This window comes from Peromyscus maniculatus, chromosome 3, assembly GCF_049852395.1.
Source record: "Peromyscus maniculatus bairdii isolate BWxNUB_F1_BW_parent chromosome 3, HU_Pman_BW_mat_3.1, whole genome shotgun sequence".
NCBI lineage: Eukaryota > Metazoa > Chordata > Mammalia > Rodentia > Cricetidae > Peromyscus > Peromyscus maniculatus.
This window is the reverse complement of record NC_134854.1, coordinates 26,656,978-26,682,116: the sequence shown is the minus strand read 5'-3', so window position 1 is coordinate 26,682,116 and position 25,139 is coordinate 26,656,978. Positions and strand designations below refer to the sequence as shown.

The window sequence follows — 25,139 nt, the reverse complement described above, 5'->3', positions numbered from 1 at the left end:
CATACACTGTGTTGTTTAACAATGTAGGCACACACACTTAATTGATTAAATATTTTCTTGAATTTAGTGGAGCAATAAACAGGTAAAAATATGGCATGTTTGCTGATAGTCAAGAGACTGAAGTATAAATTTGATGATGGTAAATTAGAAAGGAAGCATTGCAATGTAGTGGGGTTGAATGTAAAGGGAAATAGCAAATCACTGTCATTTAATTCCAAGGGAGCAAGGCATGGTTGTCTAGTTCATATCTCTTTGCCATTTACTTATTTGGTTATGTGTGTGTTGTCTGTGAATATTGGATAATATATCTATAAAATGAATGAACATTGTGTCCATCATTATTCACATGTAGGCAGTGAGATAATTTGAAAGCATTTTAAGTAGATAACTAATATAACCAAGACTATTATAGATGGAATATCATAAGACATAAAGACAATGGTTTTTAACACATGAAATAATTATAATAGTGGGATCTAACAGGTTCTGGAGCTTTAGAAGACATTGGGTTGAAGTTAGTTTCAGACTGTATATCAATCAGGCTTTGGCTTTAGAGTAAGTAGAGATATCCCTGGGATGTTCAGTGTAAGGAGTTAATTGGTTGGGGGAAGGTAGTATTGCATGGGACACAAAAGTGTAATACATATATAAGAGAAAGAAATGTATGGTGGAGGTAAAGCAGAAATGGCCAGGGATGTGTTTGATACTAAGCAGAATTATAACTTGGAATGCATCACTAGAGAAGGATGAATAATATCCAGGCTATAACAGCAGCCAGAGGACCACTTCTGGAGAGTCCCAGTGTTCACTGATAAGTTAGCAAGGATTCTGCACTGAAAGCTTCTCCCTTAAGTTAGCAATGATGCTACACTGAAAGCTACTCCCTTAAGGACGTGAACTTTCAGTAGGTCTGGAACCTCAACATTTTATTTTGGTCAGATTAGAGTAAATACTAGCTTGGTTAATATGAAATCTGCCTCCTATCAGAGAAAACTATAACTGACATTTTTGCCCTTTTTAAAGGATTTTGCAGAAAAGGAGAAGTCCACAGCAAAAGCTCTGGAAGACGCAAAAGCGAATTTTTACTGTGAATTATGTGACAAGCAGTATCACAAACACCAGGAGTTTGACAATCATATTAATTCTTACGACCATGCTCATAAGCAGGTAAGCCAAAGTGGGAAAAAATTCCTTCCTTCTTCTCGATTTATAACTTCAGGGCAGAACTGCAAGGATTCAGCCTTATTTATTATCATCTAAGATTCTGAGGTGAGATCATTTTACGTTCGTTTTCTGCTCAAATGTTAGGCATTGTCATTTTTTTACAAGTACCATAAAGTTAGAAGTGAACTAAGAGACGCTCTTAGAGTAGTGAGTTATGTAATATATATATATAATAATATATATACATATATATGATGTATATATTATATATAATGGTATAGAGGTGTATATATGAAATACATATATGAAACCAGGAACCAGTAAAACAGTGTCACATTCAAAGTAACCTAAGTAGTTAATGGCAGAACTAAAGTATTAGATTAGTACACAGACAGAATAGATGATAGAATTGATGTAATCCCTCCTGATGTTTGTTTTGTTCTTCTTCTTCAAATATTCCAAGGTGTATTTGGAAATACTGGGTCTGAGAATGCATCAATACAATAAGTTATTATTCCAAAAATGAGCCATTTCAAATAAAAATTTTAGAAACTCAAACCATATAAAGTCAATAGAAAAAGGCAAGTATACATTTTTCAGTTCATTTTCTTTATAGGTCACATAAGTTGTTCTCGTTAGATTTTTCCCTTGCTGGCTAGGGTATGGAGATATTGATGACTTAGGAACTATGATTGCCATATTCCTGTGGCAAGGAAAGAAAATTCCTATGGCCAAACGATTATTAATAAGAGTTATAGTGGCAAATGGAGCTGACACATTGTAATCTCTGGGTAAATTTTGTGTAAATGAGATGAAATCTTTTCTATCATTTATGGGATAAATGCTACATATGTGTCCTTGTGAAATACAATGCTGGTCATGATAGAGCTTCAGTCCTGATGCACAGGATGTACATATATGATTGTATTTACTTGACATAGGCAAGGTTGGTGGCATGACTATTTCAGGGCTTTTATGTTCAGCTCTTGTGTATATTATTAGCACCTTGGAATCTGTTGATAATAATGATTAGTGGAATCTCCTCCAGTGGTCTAATTTGATAACTCTGATACAGGTCACTGGATCTTGTGGTTGAAAGCATAGAAATTTCAAACATGTATATAGTAAATCACGTCCTATTGAATTTCCACAATATTCTTTCTTGTTTCATTTATACTGCCATACTACCCTTGCTTCATTTTGTTATAGAAGTTTGAAGAAAACTTCAAATAGCATGTAGGATTATCTCAAAACATTTCAACATGCAAATGATTTTTTAAAGATATATCATTATCATTGTTAAAATATCACTGATTTTGTTTTGCTAATTGTCTCATAAATTGTAAATTCAGATAGTTTGAAATCGGTATATCATAGTATCTACTTTTCACATGATATAATGTGATTTAAATTATATTTAAAATATTTCAATCTATCATTCTTTTGCTATTCATTTAACATTTACTCTTTATAATCCATTTCCCACATTTGAGATTTTTTTCCTAGCGCTGTGTTTTCTCATTTTTGTTAGTCTTCTGTGTTTCCATAAAACTGGCTATTCTAGTTATCATAGCAAGCTGATCAAATTCAGATTTCTACTTTACTTTTGAGGGAATATGCCAGGGGAAACAGCAAATGCTTACATGAAGACACAGGTGATATCTGGACACTTGTCTTCATAGAACATAACATTATAGTAAGTGGGCCCAGGTAATAATAGTTTGATCCAGGAATGAGTTCCATAACCATTGATGGTCATTTGTTCACATCAATTACTGCATTTGACATTGTAAAGTGATGATGCAAATAATCTCTCCTCCTTTCCTCCTTAATGGAATGAAAGGTGTAAGTTGAGATAAAATTCTATAAGCATTGCACTCTAAGGGATTTTATAGAGACAGTCTTCAGGCTACATATTAATAACAATACTGCAAGTATTCATGAAAAGACAAGGGAAGGTCTCATAGAAGAGTGGTATTTGATCTTGAGCTGTGCTTTACAAAGTCAAGTGTATGTGTCCACACATTTGGAATTGAACCTCCAGATGAGATGACAATGTTGACAGAAGATATAGCTACAAGGAAGAAATAGACGATAATTAGGTTCCACGTGAGAAGTGCGGCACCATGCAGCATACCCTGTAGCTTAGAATTCATCATAACAAATTCCCTTTCTATCCTTCCTATTCATTTATAGGTTTTCTTAGATGTTAATAGAACATCCTGTTCTCAATCTTTCCATCACATCTTTATATTCACTTCCATATATTTTTAGACTTATGTGTATCTTCCCTCAGTGTTCACTTTCATCAAGCAATTATATAGTTGCTAACATGTACCACTATGATGGATACATAAAAGGATGGAGTTGTTTCTCAGCTTCAGGAACAAGCTGCCTAATTTAGGAAACAAGCCAATTAACACTATAATGCATTAAGTATTTTAGTTATTATATGCTTACGAAGTTCAAAAGAGAAAGCATGAAACTGATCTTACAAAGAAGAGAGGACAAATTATCTAATTTTTTAAAAGAAGAAATGGAAGTTAATCATGTAACCAAAACCAGTACATCCCATATTACAGAAAATGTACATCAGGGTGTAGGAGCATGCATGAAGCTGGGTGCAAAGATGTACAAATAATTACAGGCTACCAAAGCCATTGTCATTCTCTTGGGATTTTTTTAGCTTTGAAACAATTTCACTTATACAATATTTTCAGTGTCTTATACTCATTTCTCAATTTTGCATTCTCGTTTTTCCATTTCTTATTACAGGCCATTGCTAAGAGCTTCTATCTGAACTCCCTATGTTCAGCACTTTCCCAGTTCAAAATCAGCTCATCCAATTTTGACCAGATTACATCAACCATATTCATACAATTGCTCTTTCTCTAGACACTTCCCAGTAGTCGGCGACTGACATTTAAAAAAGGATAAACTTATTCAAAACCCCACAATCTGGCTTTTACCTCTATTTCCAAACTTATCTCCTGGATCTCTAGCCTGTCCCTCCAGTCTTCTAGAAGACACCGTATGGTTTTGCACCTGCCCTTCTTGGCTCATATTCTTCCCTCTCTCTATGATGCATCTCTTAATGGCTTCATTTCAACTCATATTTCTTCATGTTTCATTGAGATTGACAGCTTCTATCTGAGTGTAGAGGGAGCTGAAACTTCATGGAAAACTAATTAAACACAGAATTTTCCAAATTCTTTTTGCTCAAAATCAATTAAGATTTTGTTCCTGCTGCCCACTTTTGGAAACACCAGAATAATTAAATCTGCTGTAGACCTTGTCAGTCTGCTTCCGGGATAATGTGGAAATACTTCTTTTTAAAGATTTATTTTGGCCCAAAATATTTTGAAAATCACTTCAGTTTTAGATGAAACTGAGTTTGAAATTCTCTTTTAAATGAAAGGAAACTTTATGTTCCTCAAATGAAGCCTTCGTTAAAATAAAATATGCAAAAACAATTTCCAAATTTCAAAGCTAAATACAACCATTTGGTTCTTGCTTCATTAAGAACTCTTCTTGACAGGCGTAGTGATTATGACGATGGTGGGATCTGACTAAGAATAACTTTTGGCCCAAGTAATAAGCATGGTTGCCAACATTTTACTTTCATATGGATTCAGATAGAATTTCTTGCCTTTGCTGTTGAACTTCCAGTAATATGATCTTTTTTTGAGAAGTAAATCCAAAGTTAGAATCCATTCATTACTCAGCAGTTGAATAAATTAGAACTAGAAATAAAACAACCTTTGAATTCTCCTTTTATCTTTCTTTCATTCATTATCCTTCCATTTAAGATATTTCTGAACCTTAAATGTTTTCTGTATCTAAATATCAATATTGTATATAACCTAATTACTTTATTATAATGATATTATTCATAGGTACATTCTCTACTATCCTTGAGTATGTGTATGTGTGTGTTCAATTGTATGTATATATGTATATGTACCATGAGAGTACTTGATTCCTACAGAGTGCAGGGTATAGCATCAGATGCTATGGGACTGGAGTCAGAGATGTCTTTGAGCTACTATGTAGATGATGTGAATTGAACTCAGTCCTCTGCAAAAACAGCAAGTGTATTTAACTGCTGGGCCATATCATTAGTTCTTCATAGGCACAATTTAATTCTGCAGAAGTTAAGTAAATACACAACTTTAAAGAATAAAATATTCGAGGCCAGCCTGGGCTACCAAGTGAGTCCCAGGAAAGGCGCAAAGCTACACAGAGAAACCCTGTCTCGAAAAAAACAAAAAAAAAAAAAAAAAAAAAAAAAAAGAATAAAATAAAACTTCCTGTTAAGCACTTAATAATACTTTTTCTATAAATTGATGAAATATTGAGCTATTCAGGCATTATTTATAGAGAAACTTTAGTTCACCATCAACACATCTGATTTTTTAAAGTCTTTCCCTCAAGTAAATATAATGAGGCTCTAGTTTTGGCAACCTCTTTCTATCTATAGCTCTTATTTTGAGGAAACAACCAGTTATTTCATCTATAGCCTCACATGTCTTCTAATTTCCTACAAATGCTGAGCATCATTCCAAAAGCAATTTCTATGTGTATATAAATGACAGTCACTTGGCTTAAACAATACCATGACTATTAATACAGTGAACATGTCAATAGAAATTAATTCCTCATGGGACAGTCTTTAGATCATACCCTTGTTTTGAAGACTATTAGCTGCAAATGTTTTATATCGAAACAGTATTACACATCTTCACATTCAGAAGTCTTTGCTGCCCCAGAGACATTATTGTTTTTCTAAATTAAAAACAAACACATATAAACTAGATTGCTCTAAAATACCTCCAGTATTCACCAAGGATCCCACTTTTAGACTCTCCACATGTGCAGCTTAATCCCCCTAATCTCCCTTTGCTTTACACAGGACTTATTTTCACTCAGGGGAACTTGTTTAGTTGTTAGGTTTAGATGCAGACTCAAAATGATTCCATTCTAAAACATTCTTTTGGATTCTTTCCTTCTCTACTGACTCCAGGTAAAATATCAGAGCAGGTCTATCATTATCACCTTGACCCCAAAGGAGAAGACTGACCACTAAAATTGTATATTGAATTCTTTCTAATTATTTCTTGTTTTCTTCCTACAAATTTATTTAAATTACCTCTAAATGGTACCCAAAATAATCCAGTGAGGAAATAAAATGTCCAAGTCTGGGTGATTTTTGTGGCCAGAATATTAGTGGTTTCTGATTGTTGTGATCTAGTATGCCTGACAAGAAACAGCTGGAGGGATTATTTTGACATGCAGTTTAAAAATGGATGCTGTCCACAATGGCCGGGAAGGCATGGAACCATGGGAGGCAGCAGGTGACACCGTGTTCAGCGTCAAGAAGAGAGAGAATAGGAAATATGGCTGGGTTATAAAAACTGAGGATCCACCCCCTACTGATGTACTTCTTCCAAAGGTTCTGCCTCTTACAGCTTTCAGGGTCTCACAAATAAATTTCTACCTATTTTGACCAAGTATTCAAACACAAGAGCATGTGGGAGACATTTCGTTTCCAAACTGCAAGTCAGCTAGGTTGAAAAAATAAAGACAAGGGTATCTGTAATGACACTGTGATGTAGTGTAATGTTATTCTATGTTTAGCATTCTATAAAACCATATTCTGGTAGAATATGGTGATTGTGTGTATGTGTGTGTGTGTGTTTGTCTGTAGATGTGTGTATATGTACATGTGTGTGTTTGTGTATGTGTATACATGTGTATTTCTGTGTGTGTGTGTGTGTGTGTGTGTGTGTGTGTGTGTCTGTTCTTCTAATTACCTAGCCTTAATTGAATTCTCTACCTGTGAATGATTACAGCAGAACTAATCTTGGCTTTCTGTTCATATTAAACTTTTTCTATATATTGATTTCACTTTGGCTAAAGGAATTCCTGATCTCATGATTTTCTATTAACAAAAACCTGTTTAAAATTGTGCACTGTGGTCTTGGAGGTGCCAAGTGATTTCATATTCTATGGAGCATCACTGGCAGTTCCCTGTACCTGCAGTTCTTCTCTCTGACCTTTAGTGTGTGTGTGTGTGTGTGTGTGTGTGTGTGTGTGTGTGTGTGTGTGTGTGTAGATGTGTGCATATGTACATGTGTGTGACCTTTAGTGAAGTCCCAAGTCTTAAGTCACCTCTTAAGGACCTTCCCTTTCCTTCATAGTTCAAAGAGTGAATTATCAATTTTCTAATTCCTAACATCTTTGGCACTAACTATGGTGATCAGAGTCAGCTTGGCAACTCTCCAGAATCAGCTATTCAATGCACATGAATTTTAAGACCTCTCTGTTTAATCATTGGTACTTTTATATCAACCATAACAATAAAAGTCCAGGCTTCTTCTCTTTTATTTTGGTATCTTAGAAAGTTAGCACACTGGTACAAAATTAATTATACTCTTAGAGTGGAAAAAATAATGTTTTGCTTTTAATTTGTTGATGCTCCTAACCTGCCTGTCATTAGCCCTGCAAACAGAATTGGTGGTTCCAATAGGCACAATGCCTCTAGAAGTGATGGGCATGACTGACACATATGCCAGTAAGTCAGTAAGTATTTTAGTAGAATTAATATTTTATTAGTTCTTAGAGTTTTCTTACAATGTGTTTTGATCATATTAATTCCCCTTCTCCAACTCCTCTAAGATACACCCTCTACTCAAACAACATTGCATCCTCATTTTTTTATCCAAATGGATCAATTTTGTGCTTCCCATACAATCATAGATAGGTAGGCTTTGTAGGCTTTTGCAGAAGCATGATCTATCTACCAGGGTACAATACTTAAAAAATAGTATCTTTCACTTAGCAGCTATCAATTGCCAATAGTTCCTCAGCGAGAGTTGAGATTCCATGCCCGCTTCCTTTCTGTGCTGGTATTTTGTCTGACCTGAGCTTGCGTAGGTCTTATGCATACTTTCATATCCACTATGAGTTCATATCGCAGTTTTCCTGCTGTGTCCAGAAGACAATGTGTCCATCCACTGCCTCTTACACTGTTTCCACACACTTTCCTCCAAGGTGATAGATGTGAAGTAAATATTCCATTTAGGGCTGAGTATTCTTCAATCTTTTACTTTTTGATCCTTGACCAGCTCTGGATCTCTGTGGTAATCAACATCTACAACAAATAGCAGCTTTCATAATGGGAACTGAAAGACACACTGATCTATAATGAGAAAGTATAAGAAATCAGTTTAATATAATGTCCATGTAATGGAATAATTGTAGGAGATTGTCCCCTGGGAACTATTATTTGCCTTACCACAGGTTCATAGAACCTTTATCAGTGCCAGACATGATTTCATCTTTTGGATTGGGCCTTAAATCCAATCATAAAGTAGTTGATTGCTCCCATAATGTTGATGCTATTGCACCTAGACTTGTCTATCTAGTCTGTCATCATTATAGCTTGCAGAGTTCACATCTGGGTAAGACTGTGATCACTTTTGATATAGATAACTCCTTTCAACACTATAAAAGCCAGCCCTTAGAGACGAAACTTCCAGGTCAGTACAAGCTTGAGTTCGCTAGGCTCCTTGGCTAAAGTATATAGTGTCTTCAGTAAAATAGTCTTACTATCAAGTTTTGGAGGGTAACCAAAGGCAGTAGAAATATTCTGTAATGTTTGGCATCTATGGTAACTCACTGGCTAATAACTATAAAAGAGATAACTCATTCCTGGGACTGGGCATTTTGTTGTTTATTTTTGAGATTGTAAATTAATTACAATGTTTTTCCTTTCTGTTTGCTCTTTCCAAACCTTTCTTATACCTCTTTCTGTTTTCCTTTAAACTGATGACCTATTTTTCATTAATAATATATATTATATATTTTATTATATATATTTCATTAATAATATATATATTCTCAAATATGATCTGTTGAGTCCATACAATGTTACTTGTTTGTGTGTCTTGTAGGCTGACCTTTGGCACCAAGCAGCCAATTGCTGTGGTCTTCTTTATTAATTATATAAAATACTTAATTTTATATTAATTACATAATATAATATATTATATGTATTAGAATATAATATATTAATTATATATTAATTACATAAAATAATTAATGAAAAACTTTTCATTAATTATTATATTCTCAAATATGATCTGTTGAATCCATACAATATTACTTGTTTATGTGTCTTCTAGGCTGACCTTTGGCACCGAGCAGCCAATTCCTGTGGTCTTCCCTGGGAAGGACCACCTCTCCTGCTTCCAGCTTTATTTAGTTTCCTGTAGTTCTTTATGTGGTGTTGAAGCCTCAGGGACTTTTCACCATCAGTTTGGCAAGTCCACTTGTGTCATTTTTACTCAGCTCATGTTTGTGCCACCACACTGATGAGATCTTATGAGTTTAGCTTCTGCTAATGCTAGGAGATACAAACTCCACTATCCTCTGCTTCTTACAATCTTCCTGTCCACTCTTACATAATGTCACTTGAACCATAAATGTATGAGTAGATGTATCCATTGGGACTGTGCACCACAACTCTGCATTTTGATTATGGTTTTCTGTAGAGGTCTCTGTTGCAAAGAGAATATTTCTTGATGAAGAGTAAAGATTATCCTTTTCTGTGGGTAATGTGGGTAATTCTGAGGACAATGTTTATATATTTGTGCTAAGGATTATATTGAACTAGACTTTTTGCTAGTGGTATCTAGTAGATGTTTTGTTGACCCATTATAGGGTAACTTCCATTTTAGCTCTTTAAATGTGCATATATGTATCTGTTAGAAAGCTTCTCCAGTAACAAGTGTCCATATGATTTTTGAAAAGGTGTTTAGGATTTTTATTTATCCTCATATTCCCTACTCTACTCTACCCTCCCACCTGCAATCCTAATTCATCACTTCCTCTTTCATTATTACCCCCGTTAATCCTTTACACTAGTTCTTTCCAGCTCCTGTCTCTCTAAAGACTCCCTCCATGGTTCTTTACTAACTTTCTGACCCCTATAAGTATTCTAAATGAAGCGTATATCTGAAGAGTAAAAGCTAGTGTCTACAATTAAAAGAAAACATGCATCATCTCTATTTCTGTGTCTGGCTTATCTCATGTAGAATTATTTTTTTTCTTGCTCTATATATTTACCTTTGAATTTCACAAGTTTGCTTTTATTAACAGCTACATAACATTACATTTTGTAAAAATACATTTCCATTATCCCTTTATCAGTTTATGGGGATCTGGGATCCTTCCCTCTCTGGCTATTGTGACTACAGCATCAATGGACATGAATATTTATCTCTATAGTAGTATATAGAGTTCTTTAAACATATGCCCAGGAGTGATATGGCTAGATGAAGTGGTAGATTTATTTTTAGCTTTGTTAAGGCTTTTTCTTTTTGTGTGTATGAGTATTTGATTGAATGCATGTAAGTGCAGCATATGCATGCAGGGCCAGCAAAGGCCAGAAGAGGGCATCAACACATTTGGAATTCTAGTTTCAGATGTTTGTGAATAACTATGTGGGTGCTGGGAACTGAGACTGCTCCTCTGCAAGAGTAGCAATTGATCTTAACCTCTGAGCCACCTCTTTAACCTCCTATTTCTAACCAGTTTTCACTCCACCTGCAATGAGTTAGTGTTCCATTTCTCCTATAGACATACCTCAATTTGTCATCATTACTTTAATCTTTGCTATCCTGAACCAAACATTCCTATAGTCACATGATGTTTTTTAACAGAGGCCAAAATATCCATTGAAAGAAAAGAAAAACCCAATATCTTCAACAAATGGTGCTTGTCAAACTAGGTAGGTACATGTAGTAGAATGAATATGGACCCTTATTTCTTGCCCTGAACAAAGCTCAGCTCCAGATGGATCAAGGACCTATCCATAAGACCTGACACCCTGACTGTGATAGAGAAGAAAGAAGAGAAGATGCTTGAACTCATTGACATAGAAAGGGACTTTCTGAAAAGGAGCCTGAAAGCATAGGCATTATAAACAATATTTAATAAATGGGACCTAATGAGACTAAAAAGTTTCTGTAACAGTTAAGTACACCATAATTCAAGTGAAGAGGCAATCCACAATTGGAGAAAATACCTTTACCTGTTGTCCATCTAATAGAGGGTTAATATCTATAACATAAAAAGAACTCAGAAAACTAAACATCAAGAAAACAAACAACCCAAACAAAAATGAGGCATGAAATAGATCAGAAGATGAAATGCAAATAGTTGAAAAATACTAAAAATTGTTCAACATCCTAAGACATTGGGGGAATGAAAATTGAAACTACTTTGAGATTTGAATATTTCTTTATTTATTAAGATATTTTCTATTAATTGTATATGCCAACCACAGATTCCACAGTCCTCCCTACTTTTGCCCTTTCCCCTGCCCAATCCACTCCCCATTTCCAGGTCCTCCAAGGCAAGGTCTCCCATGAGGAGTCAGCAGAGCCTAGCACATTCAGCTGAGGCAGGTCGAAGCCACTTCCTCCCTGCACCAACGCTACACAAAGTGTCCCAGCATAGGCACTGGGCTCCAAAGAGCTGGCTCATGCACTAGGGACAGGTCCTGATCCCACTGCTTGGGGCCCCCCTAAACAGTTCAAGATAAATTGTCTCACTTATCGAGAGGGCCTAGTCCAGTACCATGGGGGCTCCTCAGCTATTGGTCCACAGTTCATGTGTTTCCACTAGTTTGGCTAGTTGTCTCTATACTTTTTCCAGTCATGGTCTCGATATCTCTTGCTCATAGAATCCTTCCTCTTTCTCATCAATTGGACTCCTGGAGTTTTGCCTGGGACCTGGCTGTAGATCTCTGCATCTGCTTCCGTCAGTTACTGGATGAGAGTTCTAGCATGACAGTTAGGTTATTCAGCCATCCAATCACCAGTGTAGGCCAGCTCAGGCACCCTCTTCACTATTGCCAGTAGTCTATGGTAGAGTCATCCTTGTGGATTCCTGGTAACCTCCTAGCACTAGGCTTCTCCCTATTCCCATGGTGTCTTCATTTATCATGCTACCTCTTTCCTTCCTTTCCCACTCTGTTGGGTAACTAAATAAGTGAATTTCTATGATGGGCCATTCCATACTTCTGCGTCCATATATTTATCCATCATCAATTAATCTTTGCTTCAGGTGAGTAAGATAACAACAAAGAACCCCAACCTGGTTAAAAATAATTATTGAATAAAAGCTGTCATTTGCATTTATTTTTATATTCCAAGAAAATTTTGAGTATATATTTATGTTGATAATTTGTCTTTCTAAAAACTTTAGAGAACCTTATGGAGAATTGTGAGCCTCCAAGGAATTATAAGCAATCAAATGATCTCATCATATTTGAGATTTATAAAAAAAATTAGTCTGAAAGTTGTTGAAGGGTAGGTCTGAGAAGAAGGGAGTTTGGCTCTGCAGTCAGATGTGCATTTTAGAGTCGGCAGGGTGATAGGAGTGACAATAAGGGACAAGAAGATGACATGTTCTAGAGACTGTCAGTCACTTACTAAATGGGAACAGGTGGCTTACATCAAGAGTAGTCAACTAAATACAAGTTTGTGAGGATTTAAAACATAACCTAGCAAGTATAAAAAATGACTTGTGCTACTCAGTATTGATGAGAGCAGAAAACTGTATATAAGTATAGTATTTTGATATTTATTCTACTTTTATTTATCAAATATTTAAAAACATGAATTTACTTATAAATCTTCCCTCTGGCATGTGTTTTAAGAAAATAATCAAATGAATCTCAAATATTGATGTGCACAACTGTTTTTAAAAGTGCACAAAAGGTAAACAGTAAAAAGAGAATAACTAAATTGTGTTACATAGAACATAATGTGTGAGAGGTTAAGTTGGTTTAATGCCTATATTTTATGTGAATTTTAATTTTCAAATGTGATGCTTAGATATACATTTATATTATAAGTTAATAGATATAGAAGTATAAAAATAAGTAAAATGCTAGTTTAATGAAAATTTTCAAGTAAATTTCTAAATATTTCCTAATAGGCTTTTATATAACAAAATAAATATAAAATGTCATTAAATACTAATGTTCAAGCTTCATCCTGTTTTTCATTTAATATTTTATCTTTCCAGTTCACAGAGACATACAGCTTATGGTGTTCTTAAATGAAAACTCAGAAATTATATTGCTATAATATATATATATAACTGAACTATGCCTACTTTATAATTACATTTTCTTTTTGAGTAAATTTTTGTGAAACACCTTCATTTTCTTGTATGTCAAATATTATGTGGCTGCCTATTACTAATTTATTTCTGAATTGTCCTTCGCATATATAAAGAAAATTTCTTTACGGTTATATAAAACAGCTGATAAATTAGTTCTGTCTCCATTCCCTTTAGAAACATCCATGGTTCAGTCCACTGTGCTCTGTTCAATCCGGATGGGTTGTCTTTCATGCTCTCTGCATAGCTGCTGTTGTGGGTCTTGTTTCGGCATTGCTTTGTGAATGTCTTTACTCCTCTCTTAGATTGCATCTCTTATTATTTGACTCCATGAATACTATGCTTTATTTTACCCCATTATTTTGATGGACCCCATCTCCCAGAATCTAAGAAATAATACATGCAGCCAGGAACCTTGCCTGCTAGAGAAAGTACATGTACATATTGTATCCTTTATCTTCTTCTTGCTTTTTATTGAATATTTTTTAACTGTTGTACATTCTCAGGAGGGTGAACCTTGATTTATTTTTCCAGTGGTTTGCAGCTTTTAGTGTTAATGTTTAGAATTTAGTTAGCATCTTAAATTCTTAACTTTTCTTTCTGAAAATTGTAGATTTTCTATGATTTTCCATAACAAACATTTGTTTAGTGTTTGCATTGTGGCAGTTACTTTTCTAAAAGGCTGCAAGAAAGTAAAAAAGGGAAAAGAAGAAGAAGAAGAAGAAGAAGAAGAAGAAGAAGAAGAAGAAGAAGAAGAAGAAGAAGAAGAAGAAGAAGAAGAAGAAGAGAGAAAGAAAGAAAGAAAGAAAGAAAGAAAGAAAGAAAGAAAGAAAGAAAGAAAGAAAGAAAGAAAGAAAGAAAGAAAAGAAATTTCACAGACATTCCCATCCCTATGAGCTAATCGTAGTGACTGTGGAAAAACAGAGAATTAACATATCCAGTAAGATATAAGCTATTAAGTGGTTTCTAGATATTAAAAATGAAAAAGGACGTGTGTAGGAACAATTCTACCTGGTAGTTTTAGTGAAGAATTAATGAAAGGCAGTGATGTTAAGACAAAAATACTTAAAATAAGGTGACTCTACCTCATTTTTTTATGAACTTAAGAACAATGAAGATGAGGCAGTTTATCAGCAAGGTCTGAATGATGCATACACATACATATACATATACATATACATATATATGTGTGTGTGTGTGTGTGTGTGTGTGTGTGTATCACTTTGAACTAATCTAAGCAGCTCCATCTGAGTTCCTCTACAAGTCTTCAGACTGATCCACCCATGTGGGCAATATTAGGGTGATACTTGGCTGGAGGCATAAGCTTGTGTTCCCTACCACAAGTAGAGCTCAGGCTGGCCTGAAATGAACTTTGTAGACCAATTAGTCAAAAACACATAGCAACCCTCTTGCTTTATCCTCCCCAAGATTTTAATTATAGGCACATTAATTGATTTTGCAATTTCTGATTATTCAATCAATGATTTTGTCTGTTATATACCTGGCTTTGTATGTTGCTCTTTGGAAGTATCCGTTAATGTCCATGTCCTTTAAATTTATTTATTTAGGTTTTTCGAGACAGGGTTTCTCTGTAGTTTTGGTGCCTGTCCTGGATCTCTCTCTGTAAACCAGGCTGGCCTCGAATTCACAGAGATCCGCCTGGCTTTGTCTTCTGAGAGTGCTGGGATTAAAGGCATGTGCCACCGTCGCCACGTTCTTGAAATTTAAAAGAAAAAAAAGGTAGGGGGGAGAAAATGATGATCAAAGGCCAAAGGAATCTACTACCCATATAGTCCTTACTACAAGGAAAAGTATTCAGGACACTGAAGGTCAAATGAAAATCCCAAGATAGTAGTGTTCTTTGGTATGAGTCACTTTCAAAGTTGTTTTTCTTTATTTGACCTTCCAGAATTAATATTATATAATTTCTATTCTGCCAATCATTTTTAATGTCTCTGTCTTTCACAATAACACTCTGAATTTTTTTTTAGAATTTAACATTCTAATTTTTCAACTGAATGTTTCCTCCTGTGTATGTATGTATATGTGTGTGTGTATGTGTGTATATGTGTGTATCTGCATGGAAGGTTTATGGTTTTATCTATGGTTTACACAGTAGATGCTTTTCTCAACGATTTTGTAATACTTGACTGTTCATTACTAATTATAATTTGAAATGCAATTATTTGCCTGTTTCATTGTGCTTTGTGGAAATTTAGACTATACTATGCTTTAATATGATCTGATTGATAGTGATTCATATGGGTAATTTCTAGTCTCTGAAAATTTTTGAAAAATGATGGTATGTGGTCTTGCCAGACAGAAATTCATTTAATCTCATTTTTGTTCATTTTGGTTTCAGACATAATTTAATATTTTTAGCAGGTTTTATAGCTCATTTAGAGGGTCAATGACTTAGTGAGCAAAAGCACTTGCCACACAAGACTGATGACCTCAGTTCAGTCTCTGGAACCTACAATAGAAAGAGAGAATCAACCTCTGCCTTCCTCTGCCTTTTACACATGTACACACACATACACACAGGTACACACACATGCAGCATATGCAGAATTACACACTCAAAATTAGTAATAAAAATATAAAAAAAATAAAACTTAGCCCTAGGGTATAGCAAATATCCATGAGACTAGATCTTGCCTGGTTCAATATCTCCACAGAGAAATAACACCCCTCCTGTGGGTGTAGATGAGAGAATCTACACATCCAATAGACGTTATCAGTTGTCCCATTTTAAGTGTCAAGTTCCACTACATTAGATCTAAACCCCGAAAAGAGGCGAGTGCAGGATCAACAGCAGGCTTTCAACTCAGTTGTCTGCTCTGCATTTTCTGTTATAGTTCTCTCTATCTCCTCACTCCTTCTCTCTTTCTCTCTCTCTTTCCTCTTTCCATTTTTGGACCAATGCTTTTTTGTTTCTAAGCACATAGGGTCAATGCTAACTTCCTCAGAGAATTATAGTAATTATTAAACAAAAAAATTGCATTAAATCCTCTTAGGCAGTCACTGGAATAATTTCTCAATGGAGCTGAGAAGGCATATTTCAGAACTGCAATCTCAACTGAAGGCTTGAGGGCCATTACCACAGAATATTGTGTGAAGAATTCTTTCATTAAATGGGAAACTAAATTGAAGGCTGTTTTAGCTCTGGAGTGGTGTATGAATAAATTTTGAATAAATGGAGGTTTTTCTCATTTGCTTTAATCTTAGGCCTAAATAAACTGCAAAAGCAAATAATTTTCTGTTGATTTTGCACCCCTTGTGCCAAAATCTCTGCTTGGTATTTTCTTATTACCTCTGGACACAAATTAAGGCCATTACCCTGATTATGTGGAGTAGACACAAAACACCATGTAAAACTACCCAGAAATATTTGGCTTTTTAACGCATGTATTTTGTTTCTTTCTGTGGACTCATGAACTTCTTTTCAGTAGCTTACTTTATAGTTTTTTCTAACTTATATTCTAGTTTCTTGAGATAGCATTGCCACTCACTGAATGAAGCTTAATGAAAAAGAAATAACATTTAATTACATTAAAATATACTGTTTATTGCTAGCTCTTGGTACTGCATTGCTCCAGTTTAATGATAGTCTTATCTTCTTTATTGATTCTGTCTCACTGTGGATCTATTAAGTACCTACTCTGAATGAGAATCTCCCTATAAATGTTGATGGTTGTTTATGTAATAAAATTATAGCCATTAGAGTAAAAAAGCTAAAGTATTATAGGTATTGATGAACTTTGAACTTAAAATCCTCACATGTTCATTAACAAGGACAATGGATTGAAAGAAGGTCAGTATTTCATATATAAATCCTTTTTATTTCCTTAATTCTCCTCATGCAAAATATATGCAATTATACCAATGACTGATTATCAGCCAGTGATTCCCTGTTTAACCTTTTGAATCCAGTTATTGGGTTATTTGTGCTGTGTACTGTGTATTCAATCAATGCCAGAAGACATAAACATCCAGTTTTAGTTCATCATGCAATCTGCAGGTTGACATTCCAGTCCTCACAATATGTACATAGAACTAAAGACACTGACGGGGCAGTTACGAACACCAAAATCCTTCCTCAGAACTTGAAAATACACTCATATAGACAGAACTGCAACTTATTACCGTGAACCCCAAATGGAAGCTTCCACAGGAACCTGTATTATTATAGAAAATAGGTAATGAAACATTAATATCATCATTCTCCAAAAGAGAGCTGAACCATTGTTAATTGCAGACAAAGTTGACTTGAGAGAAAAATTTAAAGAGGAGCACTGTATAATGATAAGGAAATCGAGTCCAAAAAGAAGTGATATGTATTCCTAACAACAAAACAATAAACATTTGAGAAGCAAACTTGGTAGAACTGTAAGGAGAATTAGAAGAATTCACTACTGTATTTGAAGATACCATCTCATCTTCACTGGTAATAGACACATTTCCTAGAAGACCATCTTCTATATGCTTCATCCAGCAGTTCAGGAAAACTCATTCTTCCAAACTCATGAGGCATATTCACCAAAACTGATGACATTCTGTTAAAAACATCTTTCATACGCTTTCAGTAAAAGTCCTAGGAAACATCCTTTCAGACCGCAACAGAATAAGATGAGGGAGAGTTGAAAATTCTACCAAATATTTGGAGATTAAATAGCATAAATTAATAGACTAACAGATTAATAGCATAAAAGATTAATGCCCTTAATTATCCATAAGCATAAAGTTATAATATTTTTAATTAAGTGAATGTGTAAGTACAGCTTCTTAAAGATGTATTTATTATGGTAAAATAATACTTTAAAAATGTACAAAACCAAATATTACATCAAAAATAATAGACCAAAATTAGTAATTCCAGTGTCTATAACAGTAACTACCAAAAATAGATATAAATTAAAGTTGAACAGAAGAAAAGAAACAAAATTTAGAGCAAAAATAAAGCACACTGGAAACAGAAAATAACTACAGAGTAGTCAATTAAGTCAAAATCTATTTCTTCAAAAAAGATCAGTAAAAGTAATACATTTCTAACCAAGTTAAATTAATCAAAAGAAAAAGCAGAAAACAGTAATAACAAAAAAATAAAACACTTCACTCTGGGTCTCATATGCCTAATAAGGTAATATCATGAGCAACTGTCTACAGTAGCTTTGATTATCCAGATCAAATGCAATAATTATTTGAATGACAGAATCTTCCCAAACTCTCACAAGAAGAAATGAATAATCTAAACAAGGTTTCATCTACTAAATATCTTAACTCAGTAATCAATGGCTTTCAAAATGGAGAGACCCAGATAGAAAAAATAATAACACATAACCAAATATGTACACAAATGAGTTCTACGAAACATATAATAAAAAAATGTCAACTTCCCAAATCTCTTTCAGAAAACAGATAGCATTGAAATGCTTCTTTGTAGATTCTATGAGGAATCATCACTTCAATGTCAAGAGACAGAAACAATTTAAGTAGAGAAAATGAAGCAATGGCATATGAATTTGTGAAGTATGTGAAAAAGAAAAACTTCACAAAATATTAGCTAATATAATACAACATGGAAAAAGATTATGTGCAATGACCTAATAAATGCCTGCATGGTGGTTGTCTCAAAATGTAAAAACCAAGGAAATAAGACTTTTCACATCAACAATATAAAGAAGAAAACCCACGGGATCATTACAGGAGATGTATGGAATGTACTTGACAAGTGCTAGTACCCACTCATGATTAAAAAAAATCCATACAATTGGAAGCTGGTTGTGTGGCTCAACTGTAGAGCACTCACTTAGCATGTCTAGGGTCATGAGCTTGATTGCCATAAAAAGGTATGAAATTTGGAAATGAAGAAATAAAACTTCCAGTGCTAAAAGATGCTGTAATTGCTGATTGAAAAAAACAAAATAATCAAAAAACACATTGGTCTTGAAGTGATTACACAATGTTTCATGCTTACATGCACTGTCACTGGCTTTCTAATGTACTGTCAATGAACAAATTAAATTGAAGAACACAATGCCATTTACTTTAAACCATCACTAAATAACATTGATAAAATATAACAGATTATACACAAAGATTATGCAAGAACAACTTGTATAAATAAGTGAAATTGGTGAAACAAACAATACAAATTTAGATAAATAAGAGAAATTATTTAGCCTAATTTGGTGTGCAAATTCAGTGTCATGAAATTAAAAAAAGCTTTTAACTTTTTATTGATTCTTTGTAAATTTCACATCATACATCCCCATCCCATTCATTTCCCTGTACATTCATATCCACTCTCTGCACAAACAACAAACAAAAACCAATCAACCAACCAACAAATAAACAGAGTCTTGGCATGGAAGCTGTAATATGACACAGTGAGTCACACAGTGTACCCTTTAGTCCATACATCTTTCCTTGTAAATGCTCATTGTAATGAGTCATTGGTCTGTAATAAATTCTTATGGCAAGATTACTCTGTGGTAAAGGTGCTTGCCAGTAAGCTAGACAACCTGAGTACAATCCTCAGAACCCACATAGTTGAGAGACCCTAATCTAGCAAGTTGTCCCCTGACCAGCAAAGATGCACTGTGTTATTCACACATATGTGAAAACATATACATATACACATATAGACAGACACAATAGTAAATAAATAAATAAATAAATAAATAAATAAATAAATAAATAAATAAATAAATAAATAAATAAACATAATAAAAATTTAGATTGTTTTTCTCTCCATACTGATAGGTTTATTCTAAACCTTTTGTGAGAAAGCAAGAAATTCAGAGTATCTAACTAAATATCATATTTGGAGCCTAGGCACTCCCTCCTTGATAAAATTAACATTAAAGCTGCACTGACCAAGGCCAATATGATAGGAAAATGAATAGACAGAACAATTCATGGAGTATGGCAAGGCATGCATATGTGGCATTTTAATAATAATTTAAATAGTGAGCTCCAAGCAGATTCAATGGTGTAATCTACCAACCTTTGATCAAGGCAGTTCAATGGAAATAAGCTAGTCTGTTCAAGTGGTGCTGGAATAGCTTGACCCACATGCTGTTGGGAATGCTAAAGGAGAACGAATCTTACACCTTTCAAACACACACACACACACACACACACACACACACACACACACACACACACACACACACACACACAAGAATGCACATACACAGGAACACACACAAACACACAGGTAATCTGATCACAATTTTAGAGAAGAGTAGTAATACAGGAAATGTTTTCTTTGCCTAGCACCAGCAAGTCCTTGCAGTTTGTCATCCAGTCCCTAAAGCTTGTACTTATTGTTGTATATGTTCACTGAATTTTCCTTCCTCCTAAAAAAATGACATCTCAATACTGCTAGACCCCCGGCCAGCTCAGGTCCTTTCATTACTTTTTCTGACGCATCAGTCATTTAAAGAAGCTGCAAGCTCTTCCCAGTGTATATTATTTCATCACTAGACTGACTGCATAGAATCTTAGCATTTATTTTCATATTCCTCTCAGCTACGGATGTGGAACACATTGTCTTGCTTATTTGACTTTGTACACTCTATTTTATTTTCAAGATTATAAGATAACTGCATAATTTTACTTCTTTTATCTCCCTCTAAAGTTTTATTCATAAATTTTGCTCACTTTTCCAAATTAGGGTATATGTCTTACTCAATCTTAAAAGTTATTTATATATCATGGATTATTCAAATCATTCATTATTTATGAGATTTGAAAATATTTCCTGTAAAACTATGATTGATTTTTCCTTATGGTTAATGACATATTTTGAAGATAAAATTATTTTTAACTTCTAAACAAAATCTTTTTTCTTTGAAGGGTTTTACATCATTCAAGATTGCAAAGATTTCCTTTATTTATCCAGATATTTTATTCAATTAGTTTTATCTTTAGGCTTATGATTTGAGTGTAATTTTCAACTTTTTCATGACACAGTTTCCATACACTGTATAGTATCTGTTCACAAAAAAAGGTAATGTGATTACACAAAATTCTATACAATATTTTATATTACTTTCCATATCTTCTATTTTCCCTTTGTAACCATATCTTAAGTTTTTGATTAGCCTTGCTATCATTTTAATATTATTGATCTGTATAAAGCCTAACAGCTTTAATTTATAATTTTATAATAGTTAAAAATATCACATGATTGCTTTCTGATTTCTGAACCGATGCTTATATTTGTTTCTACTTTATCTTTTATTTTCTTTAATATTGATCTAAGAGGTTTTGTACTGATCCGGAATCAAGTAACACAATGCATTTTAAATTACTAAGAAAAAATGACAGATAATATAAACATATGGTGCTTATATTGCTAAGATATTATGAATAGAAAAATAGTTTATCTTTAATTTTTGAAATTAAAATATAACTTCATAATCTCCCCCTTCCTCTCTTCTCTCCAACATTTCCCATGAACAATCCCTTGTTCTCTTGCTCTCTTTCAAAGTCAAAACCTCAATTTCTTTAATTGTTGATACACACTCACACAAATACATGCATAATTCTCAGTACATAAGTACAAGTTGCTCAGTCTGTATAATGGTAACCATCTGAGGACTCATCCTTGAGGAAGGTTATTTCTCACTCTTTCAAGCTCTCCAGATCCCTTACTTTCAGACAGTCTCTGTCTATGCTTGGAGCTCCAGGAGATTTCCCCCATTCCATGGTAGCATGTCTACTCAGGTCTTCTTTGTTTAGGTCTTGTCTAGTAAGTCATACTGGTAAGACTTTATGGGAATCTTGGAAAGGCAATCTCACAGTAAACTTCCTGTTTTCATTTGTGACAAAAATGAGGAGTGGAGAAATGACTTCTCTGTGGAGAAGGACTGTTTAATAGGTAAGTTAGGGAGACACTGAAAGCCAGAATGAGAATTTCACTTAAAAGGTAGTGGTTAATGGCTGTAGTCTTAGCCATTAAAGACCAACCAGATGACAGGAAGTAGTTATTTTAGAATTGGATGACAATTGACAAATTGACAATTGACAAATGACAATTGACTCAGTGGAGGAAGAGTTTGCCATGTAAATATAAGGACCTGAGTCCAGAATCCCACTACGCACACAAAAGCCAGATGTAACGGGATAGCATTCATCTGTAACCCCAGTACTCATATGGTGAGTGAAAGTTTGATTCAGGAATCCTGGAAGCTGTGGGGCAGTGCACAGTAACAAACTACATCACAAACAAAGTTGAAATCAAGGAAAAGAAAATAAGTTTAACCTCCGACCTCCACCCTTCCCATGGCACCTGTGCCCCTGAACTTATACATGCAAACATGTACACAGACACACATAGACGTATGTGCACATGCTCATGTACATACATTTTACACACACATTTAAAAAGCAATTTTTATATTCTCCAGTACATAGAATAAAGTCCTCAATGTTTTGCATAATGGAATTGAAACTTACAACTTTTAGAGATAAAGTCATATCTATAAAAAGTGAACTGCATCTTCTATTGAGTCATAAAGCCATCTTAATAAATAATCATTAAAAATTTAACTTAATATAAGCTTATGATTTATACACTAAGATAAGCCATAAAATGCACATCTAAATAATGAAATTATTTGGATTTCAAAGTGGAATTATTATGTATGAGACAAAATACTGCTAAAATACACACATACACATAGTGTGTATATAAACCCATTTGGGAAATTATTATATTTCTCTATAGATGTTTCTATACTTTTTCTATCCATAATAATGAGAAAAAGAGAAGTAAGTCTATTGAATTCAGTTATAAACATTCTGAATATTTAGTTCTTATCGCCAGATCTAATCAACTGTATATTTTTCTTGAGTAATGACTAGGATCGATTCTACATTCCATCACATTAGCTACCATAGTAACATTTCCTAATGAAAGACTTGATTCAATTGGCTGTTTCAATAATAATTTTTCATCCTATGTATACTGGAAACATTATCTGCCTGTCCTGTTCTCTACTAGTTGGGATGTTCTTGTTTTATTCTGTTTGTCTCAATCACCAGATAACAAGTCAAAGAAGAAGAAGAGGAAGAAGAAGAAGAAGAAGAAGAAGAAGAAGAAGAAGAAGAAGAAGAAGAAGAAGAAGAAGAAGAAGAAGAAGAAGAAAGTCAACCTTTTTCTTTTCTCTAGAAGTTTTTTTTTTTTTGGCTACTCTGTCAAGAGATACACAGAGAGAACCAAGTCCTAATGAATATTTGAGCATGCAAGTTTTATAAACATTGGCAGATGTAGGAGTATTTCCTTCACATCTTATGCTATGATAAAAATCTTCATAAGAGCAAAAAGTTAAAGGGAAATTAACAAAAGAATTTTTTTCTACAAAGTAACTTTAGTAAATTGAAAGCAAATTAATATTAAAAGTCTCTCCTTTGACCTTCAAACTTCATGGAAGTTCATATTTCAAGGGATAATAAAGAAAACTGGAATATCCTTGAGATTTAATGTAGAATTGCTAATGTACACAGAATGTGGGCAGGATAAAGGCTGCTAATACCAAAACATTCTAGATTCAAGCATATAACTGAATAAATAACTTAATTATTATGACAACAAGATTTATAACCTATCCCTTGGGATAGTTTTCACTGAAGATAAAAAATAGTTACAATGAATAAATACATTCTTACAAAGGCAAATTGTGACGACCACTTTAATTTGTGCCAAAGCAGATTCATTTTCATCTTTTTTGAAGAATAAAACAATTGACTAAATTGAAATGGAACAGACTTGTTTTAATGCTTCTCACAACATCTTTGTTCTAAAAATATATTGTTAGAAAAAGTATCAAACATTCATTTAAAACATAAGAAAGTTTTAACTAAAATTACTCTTGAGTGCCTCATCTTTAACTGGAGATATGTGAAGCTCAGTGGTACAGTGCATGCCCAGCAGGGCAAGGCCTTGTATCTAATCCCCAAAACTTCTAACAACAGTTACTTGCAGGTGTTCAGTTGGAAAACCACATCTGTTTTTAAGCTGACCCCAAGCCTCGCAGCTTCTCCAGTGTATATCAAGTCAAATAGGCTGTGGTGGTAATTGCATGTGCCATTGCTAAAGTCTGATGCTTAGTCTTCAGATTTCTTTCAGCTTAACTTTTTGTCTTGGAGAGACAGCGTCCAGTGGGTGGCAGAGCTACCTGTACAGCCTGGTGGAAGGTTTCTCACCTGCTTGCAGCTTATATTTCTAAAATATTTTTATTATCTTTGATTTAGATCAAACACTGATCATTCACCCATTACCATTACTTCAAGTTCTACCAGAAGTGAGTCAAGACGAAAATTGGAACATATATTTTCTCAGGAAGCCCATGCATTTGGGGTGACCATCTACCCTATTTAGCTTTCGTCCAGTAAAGTTTGAGGAAGTATAATATGACCTCCGACCCACACTTGATCAAATGACTCTAGTTAAACTCAGACAGGCATACACACAAAGAAGATGTGAACATAGGAGGAGGGGGCGCCAAGAGGTTATTTAATGGATCGTAGACAGCTTATCTGTGACTACACCACTGGAGAAATAGCCTTCCCCGACAAGTGTCAATTGCTGGTAGTTGGTCCATGAGGAGAAAGGACTCATTGATTCCTCACCCTTCATGATAAAATGCTGATTGACCTCATCTTTTACAGGTATTATGCTCATAAACAGAGCAGCAGTGAGTTTCAATTAGAGAACTTTAGTTTAAGCTGAATGACAGGGAATGTAGAGACACATAGCTGGTCAAGCT

The 25,139-nt window shown here is 34.3% G+C and overlaps 1 protein-coding gene across 1 annotated transcript in view; it reads left to right on the top strand.

Moving 5' to 3' along the window:
• Znf804b (zinc finger protein 804B) overlaps nucleotides 1-25,139 on the top strand; it is a 522,342-nt gene that overhangs the window by 412,633 nt on the left and 84,570 nt on the right. The window contains exon 2 of the mRNA XM_076566276.1: nucleotides 1,024-1,167. Within this exon, the coding sequence (XP_076422391.1) occupies nucleotides 1,024-1,167 (144 nt within the window). The remainder of the gene's footprint in view (nucleotides 1-1,023; nucleotides 1,168-25,139) is intronic.